At 39.6% G+C, this 17,524-nt stretch overlaps 1 protein-coding gene and 1 long non-coding RNA gene across 6 annotated transcripts; one reads left to right on the top strand and one right to left on the bottom strand.

Moving 5' to 3' along the window:
* The first annotated feature begins 4,157 nt into the window (after window positions 1-4,157).
* On the top strand, window positions 4,158-11,911 carry LOC114839945. 5 transcript variants are annotated; one of them, XM_034288102.1, is made up of 13 exons: window positions 4,158-4,574; window positions 8,217-8,416; window positions 8,500-8,596; window positions 8,902-9,005; window positions 9,098-9,166; window positions 9,314-9,373; window positions 9,470-9,505; window positions 9,590-9,649; window positions 9,746-9,925; window positions 10,266-10,313; window positions 10,469-10,692; window positions 11,025-11,184; window positions 11,455-11,911. In XM_034288102.1, the coding sequence occupies exons 1-13, from the start codon at window positions 4,543-4,545 to the stop codon at window positions 11,598-11,600; spliced, it is 1,416 nt and encodes a 471-aa protein (XP_034143993.1). In that variant the 5' UTR covers window positions 4,158-4,542; the 3' UTR covers window positions 11,601-11,911. The 5 variants fall into 5 exon arrangements, with proteins under 5 accessions (XP_034143993.1, XP_034143992.1, XP_034143991.1 ...); XM_034288101.1 differs by having other exon boundaries at window positions 9,470-9,649; window positions 10,269-10,313; XM_034288100.1 differs by having other exon boundaries at window positions 9,470-9,649.
* A 4,305-nt stretch (window positions 11,912-16,216) lies between these two features.
* Window positions 16,217-17,259, bottom strand: LOC109615488. Its single transcript, XR_002196474.1, has 3 exons — window positions 17,225-17,259; window positions 16,537-16,597; window positions 16,217-16,312 (listed from the first exon to the last, which is right to left on the bottom strand). It is a non-coding gene; the product is annotated as an uncharacterized LOC109615488 (long non-coding RNA).
* Window positions 17,260-17,524: the final 265 nt, after the last annotated feature.

The following is a 17,524-nucleotide window of genomic DNA, read 5'->3' as shown; positions in this document are numbered from 1 at the left end:
GGAGGGCAGGGACTATCCACTAATCTCTGATCACCTGAAAGTAGAACACATGGAAAAGGAGATGACATGAGCACTAAGGGGGAGCATAAAGAACATTAGGACATGTAATAGTAGACTATACACTCACCTAAAGGATTATTGGGAACACCTGTTCAATATCTCATTAATGCAATTATCTAATCAACCAATCACATGGCAGTTGCTTCAATGCATTTAAGGGTGTGGTCCTGGTCAAGAAAATCTCCTGAACTCCAAACTGAATGTCACAATGGGAAAGAAAGGTGATTTAATCAATTTTGAGCGTGGCATGGTTGTTGGTGCCAGACGGGCTGGTCTGAGTATTTCACAATCTGCTCAGTTACTGGGATTTTCACGCACAACCATTTCTAGGGTTCACAAAGAATGGTGTGAAAGGGGAAAAACATCCAGTATGCGGCAGTCCTGTGGGCGAAAATGCCTTGTTGATGCTAAAGGTCAGAGGAGAATGGGCCGACTGATTCAAGCTGATAGAAGAGCAACTTTGACTGAAATAACCACTCGTTACAACCGAGGTATGCAGCAAAGCATTTGTGAAGCCACAACACGCACAACCTAGAGACGGATGGGCTGCAACAGCAGAAGATCCCACCGGGTACCACTCATCTCCACTACAAATAGGAAAAAGAGGCTACAATTTGTACAAGCTCACCAAAATTGGACAGTTGAAGACTGGAAGAATGTTGCCTGGTCTGATGAGTCTCGATTTCTGTTGAGACATTCAAATGGTAGAGTCAGAATTTGGCGTAAACAGAATGAGAACATGGATCCATCATGCCTTGTTACCACTGTGCAGGCTGGTGGTGGTGGTGTTATGCTGTGGGGGATGTTTTCTTGGCACACTTTAGCCCCTTAGTGCCAACTGGGCATCGTTTAAATGCCACGGCCTACCTGAGCATTGTTTCTGACCATGTCCATCCCTTTATGACCACCATGTACCCATCCTCTGATGGCTACTTCCAGCAGGATAATGCACCATGTCACAAAGCTCGAAATCATTTCAAATTGGTTTCTTGAACATGACAATGAGTTCACTGTACTGAAATGGCCCCCACAGTCACCAGATCTCAACCCAATAGAGCATCTTTGGGGTGTGGTGGAACGGGAGCCCTGGATGTGCATCCCACAAATCTCCATCAACTGCAAGATGCTATCCTATAAATATGGGCCAACATTTCTAAAGAATGCTTTCAGCTCTTTGTTGAATCAATGCCACGTAGAATTAAGGCAGTTCTGAAGGCGAAAGGGTGTCAAACACAGTATTAGTATGGTGTTCCTAATAATCCTTTAGGTGAGTGTATATGAGTAGGCTATTTTATGCTTGTTTTCTGTTATAAACTGTAATAATAGATTCTGCTTTGCAGTATCTGCACAGAGCTTTAGAGTCATCACCGACCACTTGATGTACACAGACTTTGTTGTACTTTTTGCAATAAACCATTTTGTTGGCGGCATCGTTTGTGGAAATGTATCTAGTGCTATGTCATCATTGATGAATCAACACTGCTGTACTAAGTGTATAATATTCAATACTACCATACAATTCATACTCCCCATCCTACTCTTTAAAAAATGAATCCTAGTTTACATTGTTATGTATATTATTGCCATACTTGAAATCTACAATTTCAATACCACTACCAATATTGCTGCTAGTTTGAGGTACTCTTTCTAAACTTTTGCTAGTGTACAGTGTTATGTATATTATTGCTTTCTCTTCTTGCTATATTTTTGCTGTGTATATATTTTCTTCTTAATTCTCGCTACATAGTTGTAGTGTGCTATGCCACCATTCATAAGCTTATTACACACATATGTATCTATAATATTCAACAGTTCTACAAAATTGCTGCTAGTTTACATTGTTATATATATTACTGCCATACGTGCCATATCTATAATGTTCTATAATTAATTGCTCCTAGTTTACAGTACACTATTTTAAACTGCTGCTAGTGTACAGTTTTATGTATAGTGTTGCTTTATTTTTTGTCTGGCTATATTTTTGATTCTATATTATTTTTTAACTCTTACTACTTAGTTGTCGGGTGCCATGTCACAATAATGTAATTGTTCAGGATGACGCTGTGTTGTTCGGTGCATTTGACAAATAAACGTTGAAACTTCGTTTGGAATTCTAACTTGATTTTTCGCCAATGGGAGGGAGGAGGGGGTGGAGATTTTTAGAAGAGCGAATTACACTACAGCACTAATATTATTGTGAGGCTGTGAGCAGACCGTGTCAATCAATATATTTTAGGGAAAGTAGCGACCATAAATGTAAAAAACTAAGTCGCTTGTCAGATTTTCCTAACAAGTGACTATTTTTTAAAACAAGCCCAGAAAAACGCAACCCGCGACCTGTGATTTGACCAATGTCCATACTCACAGACTCAAGGGCTTTTTAGCGCGTTCTCACTAAGTTTGGGAGGGCTTAGGGCTGTCTCACTGTCAAATCGTCAAGTGCGCAAGGGCTCTTTCGCAGAAATGTTGAGCCTTTTATGCACCCTTTTTGTAAGTCTGCAAGTCAGTGTTGACAAACTGATTGCCTAAATTGGTGTTAAACGTTACTACGACGATTGATTTAGATGTTTGCTAGTTGACTCGGTGTTAACCCCATACGGAAAATAAATGTACTTTTGAATACATTTGGTAAATATGTCAAAATGTTTTAAATTGGCCGCTTAAACATATTTATAAAATGTTTATTTAATGTCTAAATATATGGAATACATGAAATGTCCACTGGGAAAATATCGCAAAACACGGCAATGCTCAACAAGAGCGCATTACTTCGAAGGGTGGCATTGGAGACGTTTGGACCTAGAAGCCGGCAAAGATACCGAATTCCCTCAGATGAGAATCAACATATTTATTAGAAAACACTATAGGGGTAAACTAAAGGAGTTACATGGTCTTTAAACACCCACGCCCTGCGGCCCAGATAGCACACTGTTATCGGTCTGCTGGCTATTGAAGGGCGGCACGCCTCCAGTCGTTTTGTTACGAGCGGTCCTCCAGCGGGACACGGGCGGCAAAACAACTCTTATGATACAGCTATCGGTCCAGCTGCGGACCGCGAGCTGAAAGCTCTTAAACGGCTTATGGGCAAAATATGGAATTTGAGGCTGATCGACTGAGCAACCAGCCCCATTTGTCTGAATGCCGATCGGCCCACCCCCGGTATTCTGCTATTGTGTGTGAGGACCCAGTCCATGCATTTATAAGAAAAACAAAAGGTCACAGTGGCTTCCAGCATGTTTCATCGAGGGAGGTGCATTATTTGGTGTGGATAACGTTCCTTTAAGGTACAGCAGCTCCGAGATATGACCAAGATGTGGTCATCAAGACGACGTTCAGGTTGCTGTGAAGATATCAAAACGTCATGCTCCTATGTGCAGCCATGACCATCTTCTGGAGAGTTTCTCTCTGAACATCCACTATCCTGACAGCCTGCTAGGTTTATTTGTATTACACAACTTTAGGAAACTGTACGGCAGAGTACATTACATATAACATGCATGGCCTACTCCACCTCTGTGATGATCCTCGAACATATGGTGTTCTGGATAACACCTCATGCTCGACCATTCAAGTACTTTCTGTGACAAATGAAGATGGTCCGCAAATCTAACAACATCAGGAGATTCCTCTCCTGTCCTTTCCTCTTGTCCAATGCTTTTCTAAGCAGATACTTTCACGGGGGAAGGGACCTTTCAGACATAGCAGCTGTGGGCAAAGTCCCACACCCATTTCTGAGTATGAGGAGAGTCCACCACACAAACATCCACCTGGCCCTGGTAGGAGCACCTAGAGACAGGGAGAAACGGGGAGAAATTAACTGAGAACGATCTACAGACAAAAAATAAGATTGTTAGAAACAATATTTTCGAAAATGTGACCCACATAGGAACAAGAGTAGGTCAACCTAGTGCATGCTAGGGATTGGATGTCTAAACTCTGGAATGGGTCCCTCATCCTACCATAACCGCTTATTATGCATCCATGATCACAACCTGTAGGCTATTCAATAAGTCTGGAAAATGCATGCAAGTAAACAGTCTGTGCATATCACTACTCCAAAACCTGTATGTATTGTTCAGCATTTATGGTGCCTTCACAGAAGACCCAGTCACCCATGCCATGTGCACTAATGCACCCCCAAACCATCAGGGATGCTGACTTGTGTACTGTCCACTGATAACAATTGTCACCCTATTTGTCTGTGCAGTCTTTCACAGAGTGGTGAACCCCTCCCCATCAACACTTTGAAAAGTTAGCAGCACCCACAGAAGTGTGTAAAATGTAAACGCACAAGATGTATGATATTGTGTAGATCAATATGCCTTCTCTGCAATTGTAACCTTAATTTTGATGTCAAATCAGCAAGTCTTTTGATTGGCTCACAAGAGGCACAACAGGAGATCAAGATAAAGTGGAGAAAATATATCTGATCTTTACAACAACGGATGAGGAGTTCTTACCTCAAAGTGGTCCTCAGCGAAGATGAGACCAGCAGGACAGCAGATCTCTGGGAGGTAAGTACCAAAGCTAGATGTAGTCATCTGTTTGACACAAGGTGAATAACAGTTACCACAACGCCAACAACAATAACTGTATTTCCAGTAGCCTGAAACAATCTAGCCATGTCATGAATAAACAATCTAGCCATTAATAAAATAAATCCTTATTGCAACTTCCCAAATAAACAGTGTAATCAGGGGTTGAATTAATGGTTCATTTGAGAGATCAGCATAGTGTCTCGAGCACAATATAGTTTATCGAGTTTGCTCGAGCACAATCTCCAACGGATAAAAACCGTTTGTTAAGTGAGCTTTTTACCATTGGAAAACGTCGAAGCATCTTCAGAACGAGAGTAACTAGTATATAGAGATATTTAAGTAAAATAATTGAAATCAACTAATAATTTTGTAAATAGCTGTATATATCAAATGTGTTAATGGTTTATGTAGATTGTATATTTTAGTGTTGAGGGTCGAATTGCTATCTACCACAGCTAGCTTTTTTTGCCAAATTCAGTTTTTCCAGTTTTTACTCCCATTTACAACACGTAAGTATTCTAAGGTACAAATATTTACTGGATTCTTTCAGAAATAGCATCCAAATTTTGTTCAATTGTGCATTAACGCCACCTACTGTACTGGAGTCTGGCTCAGAGACACGACAGACCTATATCCGACCAACTAGTAAATTAACAATACGCTAAAACTAATATGTTCACACTAATCTTCTGAGTACCATACTCTCTTTAACTGTCCCTCATACTCACCTTCTATTCTCATAATGTGCACACTGCATCAACACTTTCTTTTTGAACACTTTTTTGGTCAAACTCTTATGTTTTATACTTATTCCGACAGAAAACCTTATCTGTCAAATGATGTAGATACATGTCCCAATAGGTACAGAATAAGAGTCGCCAAGTTCCAGATCTGGAGTCCGTTTTCGTTTAATAGTACAATTCACAATAAATTAATAAGTTATAAATCCTTATGCAATTCACCAATATGGTGAAGCCTTTTTGAAATGTCCCACTTCTGCCTATACCTGGTAATTGTACTAATGGTAATGGTACTTTTTCTGTCTTTTCCCATATGGGACATTCCTGTCCGTTGGACTGGTCGATCTTCTCCCATATTGGACCTATCTTGATGTGGCTGGAATAAAATCACCAGGTAATAATAAAACGTTTTATAATAAAAAGTTTTTTTATTTTGTAATGAGATGTCTAGTTACTGGAGTAAACGTCGGAGAATTCAGCAAGGGGTGGATCAGGATTTAAACAAAATAGTGTCAGGACCCGTGGAGAGGGAGGAAGAGAGGGAAGAAGGTTTTCATCCCTTGTTAAATTTTGCTGAACTGGCAGAGACTTCCCCTCAAGATGAATCAGATTTTGATAAAGTGGCAGATGATACTGAGGTGGAATTTGAAAAAAGCAGTGGGGAAGAACCACGGGACAGCTCGAAGGACAGTGTAGAAAAGGAAGATTTTAAAGTGCTTCTCTCTAACTGGGCAGTTAAAAAACGAGTCCCACACTCAACATTGGCTGAACTCCTAAATATTCTCTCCAGAATACTCCCTGAACTACCAAAAGATCCAAGAACGTTGCTTGGAACAAAAACCAATCTGACTACAAAACACGTCTCTAAGGGAATTTATTTCCACTCAGGAATGAAACATGGGCTCTTAAATCAACTTGCCAACTCTGAAAACCTGGGTGTGCCGGAGAAGGTGACGCTGCAAATTAACATTGATGGTCTTCCATTACATAAAAGTTCCAATGCACAGTTTTGGCCTATTTTAGGTCTCATAGAAAACTATGAAAATGAGTACCAATCGAATAAGTCACCATTTGTAATTGGGATATTTTTTGGCAAGAAGAAACCAGAGAATCTTGATTTTCTCCATGATTTCGTTGAGGAAGCTCTTCAGCTTGTAGCCGAAGGCATTCATTATCAAGACAAACACCTGTCTGTGGCAATTTCTGCGATTTTGTGCGATGCCCCAGCCCGTGCATTTGTAAGAAATGCAAAAGGACACAGTGGCTTCCACTGTTGCCATAAGTGCCAGGCAAGGGGGGTGCATTATATGGGGCGGATAACGTTTCCTCAAGGTACAGCAGCTCCGAGATGTGACCAAGATGTGTTTATCGATGGAGAAGAAGACCAGCATTACTGTGGGGAAACCCCATTATCCTTGCTTTCGATAGGCCTAGTGACACAGTTTCCCTTAGACTACATGCACCTTGTGTGTTTGGGTGTCACTAAGAAGTTAGTGTATTTCTGGGTGAAAGGACCTCTCAGAACCAGATTAGGACCAGCAACAGTGAGGGAAATATCTTCAGAGCTAACAAAGTATGCACCTCAAATGCCATCGGAGTTCAACCGGAAACCCAGACCCCTTTCCGAGTATGAAAGGTGGAAGGCAACAGAATTTAGGTCATTCTTACTCTACACAGGGCCAGTTTGTTTGAAAGGTCGCATCCCTATGGAGATATATCAAAACTTCATGCTCCTATCTGCTGCTATGACCATCCTCCTGAGTGTATCTCTCTGTAGACATCATATAGACTACGCTCATAGCCTGCTAGTTTTATTTGTGGACCACTTCAGGAAATTGTACGGCAGAGAGTACATTACATATAACATGCATGGCCTACTCCACCTTTGTGATGATGCTCAAACATATGGTGTTCTGGATAACATCTCATGCTTCCCATTTGAGAACTTTCTAGGACAACTGAAGAAGATGGTCCGCAAACCTAACCAGCCTCTTGAGCAGGTGATGCGCCGCCTTTCTGAGAATGAACGCAGAGCAATACAGGCCACCCAGGACGAGAAGTTTTCATGTGAAATGGCACACAGTAATGGCCCTGTTCCAGCAACAGCATCCAGAGTAAAACAGTACAAGAAAATTAACTTCCGCCATTTCTCAGTGCAACTTTTAAATGGAAATGATAACGTGCAACTGAAGAACATGGAGGTGGTCCGTGTGCTGAACATCCTAATGGATGACCACGGACACTCTTTTATAGCTTACAAAACATTTAGGAACAAGGCAGATATTTACTCCTACCCCTTGTTATCATCAAACATGGACATTTTCCACCTGTCCGGTTTGAGGGATGATGTACAGTATACCCCAGTCATCAATGTCCAACGGAAATATGTTCTCCTTCCATACAAAGATGGCTATTCTGCCATGCCGCTGCTTCATCTGTAGACTTCTGTATTTCTCGGTGCCGTCCTTTATCCCTGCCTTTTTTTTCTGGTTGGCTGGAGAATGATTTAGTATGGTCATCCACACTACACCAGGGCAGGCAGGCCCCATCTAGCAACCCGAACCATCAAAGCGCCACTAACCAAGTCCCTCCTGCACTGCCAGCAGCCTACAATCTCCCAAGTTGTCCCCAACAACCTTTTGCATCCAGCCACCAGCCTTGATCTGCAAACCATCTCCACCATTTTCCAGCCCTAAATAAAAGTCAACGGCAACTACACTCTCCCGATTTGTATTGGACATGCCACTGTGACAATTTTTGTCACTAGCTAGCTACTTAATAGTACGTGTTGGTAATAAATAACATGATAATAAAATATAACAATTTTGAAAATCTTTACTTAATTCTATAGGGAATAAATAGTTACTTTTTTTTGCAGGTTAAATATGTATTTTGTTGTTGAGTTCCCAGAGGAAAACAACTTCACAGCTGTTGTCCCCCAGACCTGGTGCACAGGCAAAACCTGCTACTGGCCTCCCTACCCAAACACAGATAGAATTAGAAAGGCATCAATAAATCAGGAGACACCTGACCTGTGTACCTGGACTAACCATCCCATCATCATAAAGAAAAGAAAAGGTGAATACAGCTATTCTTCTTCATACAATCACATTATAAAAACATAATATTCTTACAATGTACATGTTATTTATTGGTTTTAGATAACTATACAAAAGCCCATGCCTTTTACATTCGGGCAAAAAAAGGTGAAAGCCTGGACACTGAGCCGGAGGATGGGGATAAGAAGCGACAGAGAAAGTAGGCATTCATTGAATACAAATATCTTCCTGATGCTGCTCCTTTTACCCTTTTATCAAAGTACTTTTACTGATTACATATGCCCTTCATATTTATTATATTCAAATTATTCGTTTTATTCAAACTATTCGTTTTATCCTACACACATATATATGTGTGTAGGATAAAATCATTAAAAATGCAGAAGCATGTACAATATCTTTTTTCTTTTCCATGAGAAAAGAAATATTGAAGAATGATACCCTGTCGCTTTCTTGTGATCAATTGTTTGTCCTATAATAATTTAATTCCAATATTATTCATAGGAAGAATTTGAAATATCACTTGGATTGCGATGATGAGGAAGAAGAGGTTGGGCGGTTTCCCTGTGCACCGAAACCACCAAGATTTGATGGCCCCCCAAAAAAGAGCAAGTTGAAAAAAAAAATTGTATATGACTGTTCTACTATTTCTATATGTAACAAAGTGTGTAATCAGCCATTTACTGTAATTATTTAACAGAATCAAAACAACTTCCTTCTGCCCAACCCCTGGGCTTGAACTTTAAAAAAGCCACTGACCAATCTGAAGGTAACTGCCAGATATCAACTGCCAGATAACAACTCAAAATTACCCTGCTTAAAAAAACACAATCTGAACTCACACCCACAAGAATGCCTGGTCATCTGTCACTACAAATGGAAAGAAAATCTAAACCTTTTTCTTTCATTAAAACAGATTCAGTCCAGTTCCATGCCCCTCCAACCCCCATGACCACTTCAGGTCACCAATCTGGAGGTAACTGTGTTGTCTTGTGTATCCAGCATTCAGAATCAAAGATATATAAATAAGAAATCTAATGCATGTCTCTCTATAATAATACACAATGACAAGGAGGATATAGGTTCTCCACAGACCCGACATCTCAGGGCAAGTACAGTGCAAATTCAAGTCAAAATGGCAATGGTTTCCTCCTCCAACACATAGTAAACCCTTTTTCTTTCATTAAAACAGATTCAGTCCAGTTCCATGCCCCTCCAACCCCCATGACCACTTCAGGTCACCATTCTGGAGGTAACTGTGTTGTCTTGTGTATCCAGCATTCAGCATCAAAGATATATAAATAAGAAATCTAATGCATGTCTCTCTATAATAATACACAATGACAAGGAGGATATAGGTTCTCCACAGACCCGACATCTCAGGCCAAGTACAGTGCAAATTCAAGTCAAAATGGCAATGGTTTCCTCCTCCAACACATAGTAAACCCTTTTTCTTTCATTGAAACAGATTCAGTCCAGTTCCATGCCCCTCCAACCCCCATGACCACTTCAGGTCACCAATCTGGAGGTAACTGTGTTGTTTTGTGTATCCAGCATTCAGCATCAAAGATATATAAATAAGAAATCTAATGCATGTCTCTCTATAAAAATATACAATGACAAGGAGGATATAGGTTCTCCACAGACAGTGCTAAATGCTAGTAAAGTTGCTCTCTTCAGTATAATAATAATTTTTATAAAGGACCAAATAGGCCAAATGGTACAAATTCAGTCGTACTGCCAGACTATTAATGCACTAAAATGCCTGGATCAAGACTGTAACGTAATTTTTGCAATCCTCTTTACTTGTCTTCGCACCAAAAATCACTGTATTCTTATGGAAATATGATGTTTGTTATAATTTTAAGCAGGCTATGGATGCTCATCATTGGGGCCTGCTTTTCAGCATCCTGAAAGTAAATACAGATTCATCATTACATCATTAACAGAATCATTGGTGTCCAAAGTTGATATGAATTGTATTAAGATGCAGCTTCACTGAAAATGTCAAACATTATCATCAGAGGTCATGTATCACAGCATAAAGTGTTTATCTTTGTTGGATTTTTAGACTTCTACAGATTAATACTGCAGCATCTGAGGGAGTTGGCCGAAGAACTGAGGGATGTGAAACAGCAGGTTTCTTTAAACACAGCCATATTACAGAGCCTGACAGCTGGAACCAACGTGGACATGTCCATCCCACCAGACGTCATCCTTCCTCTGGAGGATAGAAGCATGCTGGAGGACATTGAGAGAGAGCTTGGACAAAATCTGGAATTAACAGAGAAATTGGTAATTTAAAAAAATCTGTTTTATTTTAGATACCCTTATACCTAATGCAGTGTGTGAAATCTGCATATCCCTCTCTTTGAAGAGGCCCTTTGAAGAGCTTGAAGACAAGATGGGGAGACAGGCAATAGCTTTGTCATTGGCTTATCATAAAATCATGGAGATAGCAATTGGTTAAGTGTGATTTAGTTTCAGCAAACTAATCAGACTACTTTCAATTGTAACAAAAACATCCGATTCTTAGTTTAACATTATTTAGTTAACCTGGCATGCTGCCAACAAAAAGTTGCACTTTCCTGTACAAATTACAGAACTGACAACTTTTTATTCTACAGGTTGCTTACTTAGCCTCAAGAGGAGGCAGGAACCTAAAGGACTCCGTAAAAAGAATATTTCAGAGCCTTTTCACTAACAACCTCGCCATGGGGATGAACTGGACAGGGTCGGGACAGAAGGTGTCCTTCAACAGCCTCCACCTGAAGAGAGTCATCCACAGTAAGTTAAAGTCCAAACTGATCTCTCTCTGTGAAATCAATCATATGAATTGGGGGACAGCAGCCCCCTGCTACTTGCAGCCTCAGACTAGATAGCTTGAGAGGACGCATGTATCTGGAAATGTAGGAGTGATACATTTGATAAACAACTTTAAAAGTAGGACTAAACTTTAAAGTAGGACTAAATTGAACAAATTCTCAGCATTAAATTGTACTCTAAGCCGCTTGACACTACGGTCCAAGGGCTAACGTCTATAATCTTCTCACTTAGGAGCGGTAAGGAAGAACCCTGCAACAGGGGAGACAACCGAAGAGGCTCTCCAGAAAGAAGTGAGCCGATTCCTAAAGGGGGCATCAGACCGAGAGGGGGGAAGAAGACAGCGCCAGAGGCAGGGGGAGCCCAGAGCAGAAAATTGAAAAGTTACAATAAACAATAAAAAAAAAAATATTTCACTTTGAAAAATTGTTTGACTTTTTTCTTAGAACTTTATTACATTTTTAATTAAAAAATTTACTCAAATGTGCTTTGTATTATATTTGAAGGTAATTTTTTACCAATTTTCAAAATTAGTTTCAAAATTAAGTTATTATTTTATTTATGAAAATTAGAATAAGCCTAGGCCTGAAGGTCTAAGATATTGCCTATATGCAGCTGGTGGACCGACTGGAACAACAGCGGGAGTCCGTCGGACTACCAGCGGACCACTGTCTAAAACGCTGCTCACCCGCCGGTGGACTGCTCGTTAAACGATGAGCAAAACGCTAGCGCACCGCCAGCTTTAACCGCCGGCGGGCCGCGAACTCTGCCGCCGCTGGTCCGCCTGTGCTCTTTGGTATCTGGGGGAGTGAGCCTCTCACAATCCGTTCGGCAACGTCGATTGGGTCTTCCAAATGTGCCGGTCTTTTTGTGGGCTGAAGGGCGGTGCTTACGGTTACATCGAGTTAACCATGAAGATAACCTGCTCGGAGCAGTTTAGAGATGCAGCGTAAATTGTCATGTCAGCATAACAAGGGTAAAACCTATTCACATTTTGTAGTACGGGTTAATCGGGAAGTTACACCCGACGTCACCAATTGTACAAAATAGAAATACTTTGAAAACATTATGATTACCACGTGCTTAGTCACACCTTGAATAGTCAAACTCAACTTGAGTATTAATTTCTGTCCCAACAAGTGGAACACTTCTTGCACTGAGCTCAGCCTGGCTGGGGGGAAAACAACCAACTAATGGTAGCTACCAAAGTGATTTTAACTAATTTATCAGATAGAAAATATAGCTATCTGCTTTGTAAAGAAGTTAAATAAGCTCACCTGAGATTCCTTGTCCAGAAATGATGACTCGGTGCTCCAGAAATTGTCGGTTTAACGAGCTAAGCAAATGTTTAAGTATTCATACAGTAGTTTTAACTAGCTGCAGTAGCTAGTTAGCCAAGTACGTTACGGTATACTGTGTAGCCTACACGACTAAATAAGAAAATGTATAAATTGGAAAATTGCTAGATTTTAAAAACCGAAAGCACCTTAGTTTGAAAGGTTAACATAAATGATTACATTTCTAATTAGAAAAAAAAAATCGATTCGAAAAACTATTATAGCTATTGGGCTAACCAGAGTAGAAGAGTACTAGTGAAAACTCACAGACACGACTAAACCAGAATTATCTTAAACTGGAGTAAAAAAACAAATATAGTTTAACACATCAGAAATATACAACCACCGCGATAATGTAATTGCTGAGGTAACTTCTCACGGTTATTTAGGAGTACATATACTACAGCGAACACATGGCGAGACCTCGAGCTGCGGCTCTTCCGTGCGTGCAGTTAATTTGTGTATGCCTTCCATCTGGTATTGTGAAAGATTGGGCTACATGGCATTTTAATTCGACAATTGCGTGTATTGGAGTATTATTGTTTCTTCTGCTGAACTCTGAAATATTTGGAATTTGGTTTCCGATGTGGTGGCAAGCAATGACATCGTAAGCAAAGTACGCTTTAACAACGAAAATAGGAGTTTAACTTTTACAATTGTATTTACGTAAGACCTTTATCAAACTGGTACGTACGTTTTTACATTGTCGGTACGTCATTTAATTACGTTTCTGCGACGTCGTGAGCGGGTGAGGAAGATGTGGTCATGCAATTACCTTTGGACAATGTTGCCACAACGTTGTAAGAAGGTAATGTCATGACATGACCAACATTACCTCACGGTTGGTCGTGGTTACGTAGCGTGTTTGCTGGGATATATAGAAAATCCGTGCGTGTATTCATCACAACTCACAAATAAAAACAGGATTTGTAAATATGAAAAAAAAATTTTTTAATAAAAACGTTATCTGTAAATATGTAAACATGTTTCAAAATATAAATAATATTTACAACTGTTGTTTAACATTTACAAGTGTTGTGTGTGTGGTTTCAGAGGGCTCGATTGGTGGGATTTATGGAATATTCGGACTGGAGCCTGTTAGATTGGAATCTATAGGTAGCTAGCTCATGTTTTTCCTGAAATGCAAGTATAACATTTATTTAAGAATATAAGAATATTTGACCACATCACCAATGGGAGATACAACGCCGAGCGTGTTTTCGACTTTAGGCAACTAACTTATGCACAGTTAGTTATGTCAGCCTACATCTGGTTGCCTAGCTAGCCAGCTAGCTACTGTAGCTTAACTAAAGTAATGAAGGTATCTAACCTAGGGTTGCCACCTGTGCCGTATAATACGGTATCGTCCCATATTGAAATATACAATGCATTGTCCCTTACATAATCAATACGGGAGTTGATTTGTTTCGTGCACACCCTACTTTAAGCTTGAATTGATACGAAAAATAATAAAACCAAAAGAGTTTCATTATAGCTGAGAAGTATTTAATCAGAATGACAGACGACGTTCAGTCGTACATTTGTCCTACTTATCAACATAGAATAGTAGTTAAAGCACGACGAACGGAAAGCTAATAATCTTTGCATGCATGGCTTGCTGAGGCTATATACTAGCGAAATACACAGTTGTCAATCAAATTTGAAAGCTTTAATAACTGCAGTAGTTACACATTTTGTAGCTTAGTGATCACATCACTTAAAGCACATCTTCGATCGCATTTGCAGATGAAGGCAAGAGAGCTAGCCTACATTCCCAACATTAATTAGTGAAGGACAGTATTCAGATCGAAGCATCTAGCCCAAACTATTTTTGAGGGGCAAAGAATTCTTGCTGGAAGACCCTGTGTCACCGGGTCTGTATACATGATTAAAGGAATAATACATAAAAGGCAACAATACATAATATAATACAATAGTACATATAATACAAAGAGGGCAAGACTAAAATGGAAAACACTTAAGACAACTACAATTATGTAAAATCAAAGTAATACAATACGAAGTTAATAGAAATTGAATAAAACCAACAACCATTTAAAACAGTAAGAGGACGTTAAAAATAAGTGAAGAGTGGACTTGACAAAAACCAAGGGATAACCTCAGACTGAACTAAAAGCAAGAGAAAAAGGTGAGTCTTTAAATTTGATTTAAAATAGCAATGGTGGAACGGGACTTCATGTGGGATGGGAGACTATTCCAGAGCATGGGAGTGGCAACAGACTAGGCTAACCCATACTTCCTGGAGAGGGGGTTCTTGCTTCTTTCAAATATAACAAATAGTTTATTTTGAAAGACCAAACATCTTGCCCATGTCTATGTTTTAATCCTTAATATAAATGAGGTAACTGTTCTTTACTCTATTTCCATTACATTCATGTTCACAGTAGCAGAGTACTTTGAAAATGATGCATAAAAGAACAAATTGGTGCATAGAAAATTCACCAGAATGCAGGGAATGAAGCATCTGACACTGTCATTGAGGAGAACCCCCAGACCCTGCTTCATTTGTGTCCCCCGGGTTTGGGGCCGCTGGCAAGGTGTCTCTTATTTTTCCACACTGAAGGTGGCAACCCTAATCTAACCCCATAGCATGACTGACTAGATAACGATACGTTGTGGACTTGCACAGCTGCATTTGGTTCATTCAGTATGAGTCTCGCACATCAACTAGTGGCTAGTAACTTGTGGTTATACAATTGTGCTCAGAAGTTTGCATACCCTGTCCGAAATTGTGCAATTTTGGCATTGATTTTGAAAATATGACTGATCATGCAAAAAAATTCTCTTTTATTTAAGGATAATGATCATATGAAGCCATTTATTATCACATAGTTGTTTGGCTCCTTTTTAAATCATAATGATAACAGAAATCACTCATCAAAAGTTGACATACCCTTGAATGTTTGGCCTTGTTACAGACACAAAAGGTGACACACAAAGGTTAAAATGGCAATTAAAGCTTAATTTCCCACACCTGTGGCTTTTTAAATTGCAATTACTGTCGAAAAAGGTGAAGGTCTTGGAGTGGCCATCACAGTCTCCTGACCTTAGTGTCATCGAGCAACTCCGGGGAGATCTCAAACGTGCGGTTCATGCAAGACGAACAAAGACTTTGCATGACCTGGAGGCATTTTGCCAAGACAAATGGGCAGCTATACCACCTGCAAGAATTCAGGGCCTTATAGACAACTATTACAAAAGACTGCACGCTATCATTAATGCTAAAGGGGGCACAGTAATAAGAACTATGGGTATGCAGACTTTTGAACAGGGGTCATACCATTTTGTTCTTTGACAGTAGTGATTGCTCATTGACAGTAGTGAATGGAGGATGACATCAGGCATTCTCAAAGCGAAGTTTATATTTTTGGATACTTTTCTTAGGGAAACATTATTACTTAAGACAACAGTGAATCTTATGACAATAAAACAGATACCATTATATTTATTGTAACAATGATACTGCAGTATGTAATTACTAATTTGCATTCATGGGGATTTAATAAATAAAGAGTATTTGGTACAATCATACTAACATGATGTCAAACAAAAAAAAAAATATAATAACAAAAGCAATATTAATAACTATACAGTATATTTTATGTTAATGGTCTCCTCTCTGAGAAATAATCCTTAGTTTCTGATGACTTAGAGACATATCAATTTAGAAGAAGTTCAATGACGGGCCATCATTTGGTAGTGGTGGCAAAGAGGATGGTCGTTAAAACACGTTGCTGAAAAAAGCAGGACAGAGAAGCAGGGTAATGTCACATGATTGATGGATCTTTTTTTTGCAATTAAGTTACGGTATCAAATCAATGGTAAGAACACTGAGATTCAGGTACTTCAGAAGTCAACAGAGATCACTACATTATAGTTCATGCATTTAGTAACTTTAACACTTGGAATATTAGGGAATGTCATTCTAAAAATACTACAAAGGAACTGAAGTGTTCACCTATTTCCTTGAGGTTTGGTGTGAGGGACATTGAAGGACATTGTGAGGGGACATTGACAAGCTACAGTAGAAGGGAACAAAGAGAAATACAAACAGATTATATTAAGGGTTACTCTTGATAAAAAGATCCAATATTCCAGTTTGGTTTAAGCATCATGAGAACCCTTCTCAATTAACCTGTGAGAGCCAGATGTGCACTGAGTGTTCTGCAGTAGATATAATTCTGTCTCTCATTGGATGTGTGATGAAAGGTTGACAAGTGGCCACCAATACTTGCCAAATAAAAAGTACATACACTTCTAACAAACTAAAGATGTAGGTGGACCATGATGTTGGTCTACTATCACTCTACTTACACATATTCTAAGGACTAACACATGCATACAGTTTTCCTTTTATAACCACTAACGTTGGCACGATATGTAAGACTCATACTGAATGAACCGAATGCAGCTGTACAAGTCAACAACATAGCGTTATCGAGTCAGTTGCGTTGTGGGGTTAGATACCTTCATTACTTGAGTTAAGCTGAAGTAGCCTACCAGCTGGCTAGCTACCCAACCATATGTAGGCTGACATAACTAACTGTGCTTAAGTTAGTTAGCCTGAAGTCGAAAACACGCTCAGCGTTGTATTACCCATTGGTGGTGCAGTCAAATATTGTTATACAAATAAACGTTATACTCACATTTCAGGAAAAACATGTCTTAGCTACCTATTCGCCTTATTCACCCACGTCACTTCCTTTAAATCAAAACGAGGCTGTGGGGTACGGAAGTAACGTTGGCCTGCCCATCTGTCATAACGTTACCTACAATGCCGCCGCATTGTTGTGTTCCAAAATGTACGTCTTCAAAGAGAAATAAATCCTATACAAGTCAAACATTCCATCGTTTCCCAAAAGATCCTGTACTTTGCCGTGAATGGATTCATAATATAAGAAGAGATCCCGGTCGCCATTTCAAGGTAAGATATTAACATTAGTTTA

The sequence above is a fragment of the Esox lucius genome, chromosome 19 (genome assembly GCF_011004845.1).
Source record: "Esox lucius isolate fEsoLuc1 chromosome 19, fEsoLuc1.pri, whole genome shotgun sequence".
NCBI lineage: Eukaryota > Metazoa > Chordata > Actinopteri > Esociformes > Esocidae > Esox > Esox lucius.
This window is presented reverse-complemented; position numbering and strand designations above follow the sequence as displayed.

Coding starts and splice junctions, on each gene's coding strand:
- LOC114839945 (XM_034288100.1), top strand. CDS start 4,543: ATGAGACCAGCAGGACAGCAGATCTCTGGGAG. Junction 8,597..8,901: donor GATAAGAAGCGACAGAGAAA/GTAGGCATTCAT, acceptor TATTATTCATAG/GAAGAATTTGAAATATCACT. Junction 9,650..9,745: donor TTCAGGTCACCATTCTGGAG/GTAACTGTGTTG, acceptor CACAATGACAAG/GAGGATATAGGTTCTCCACA.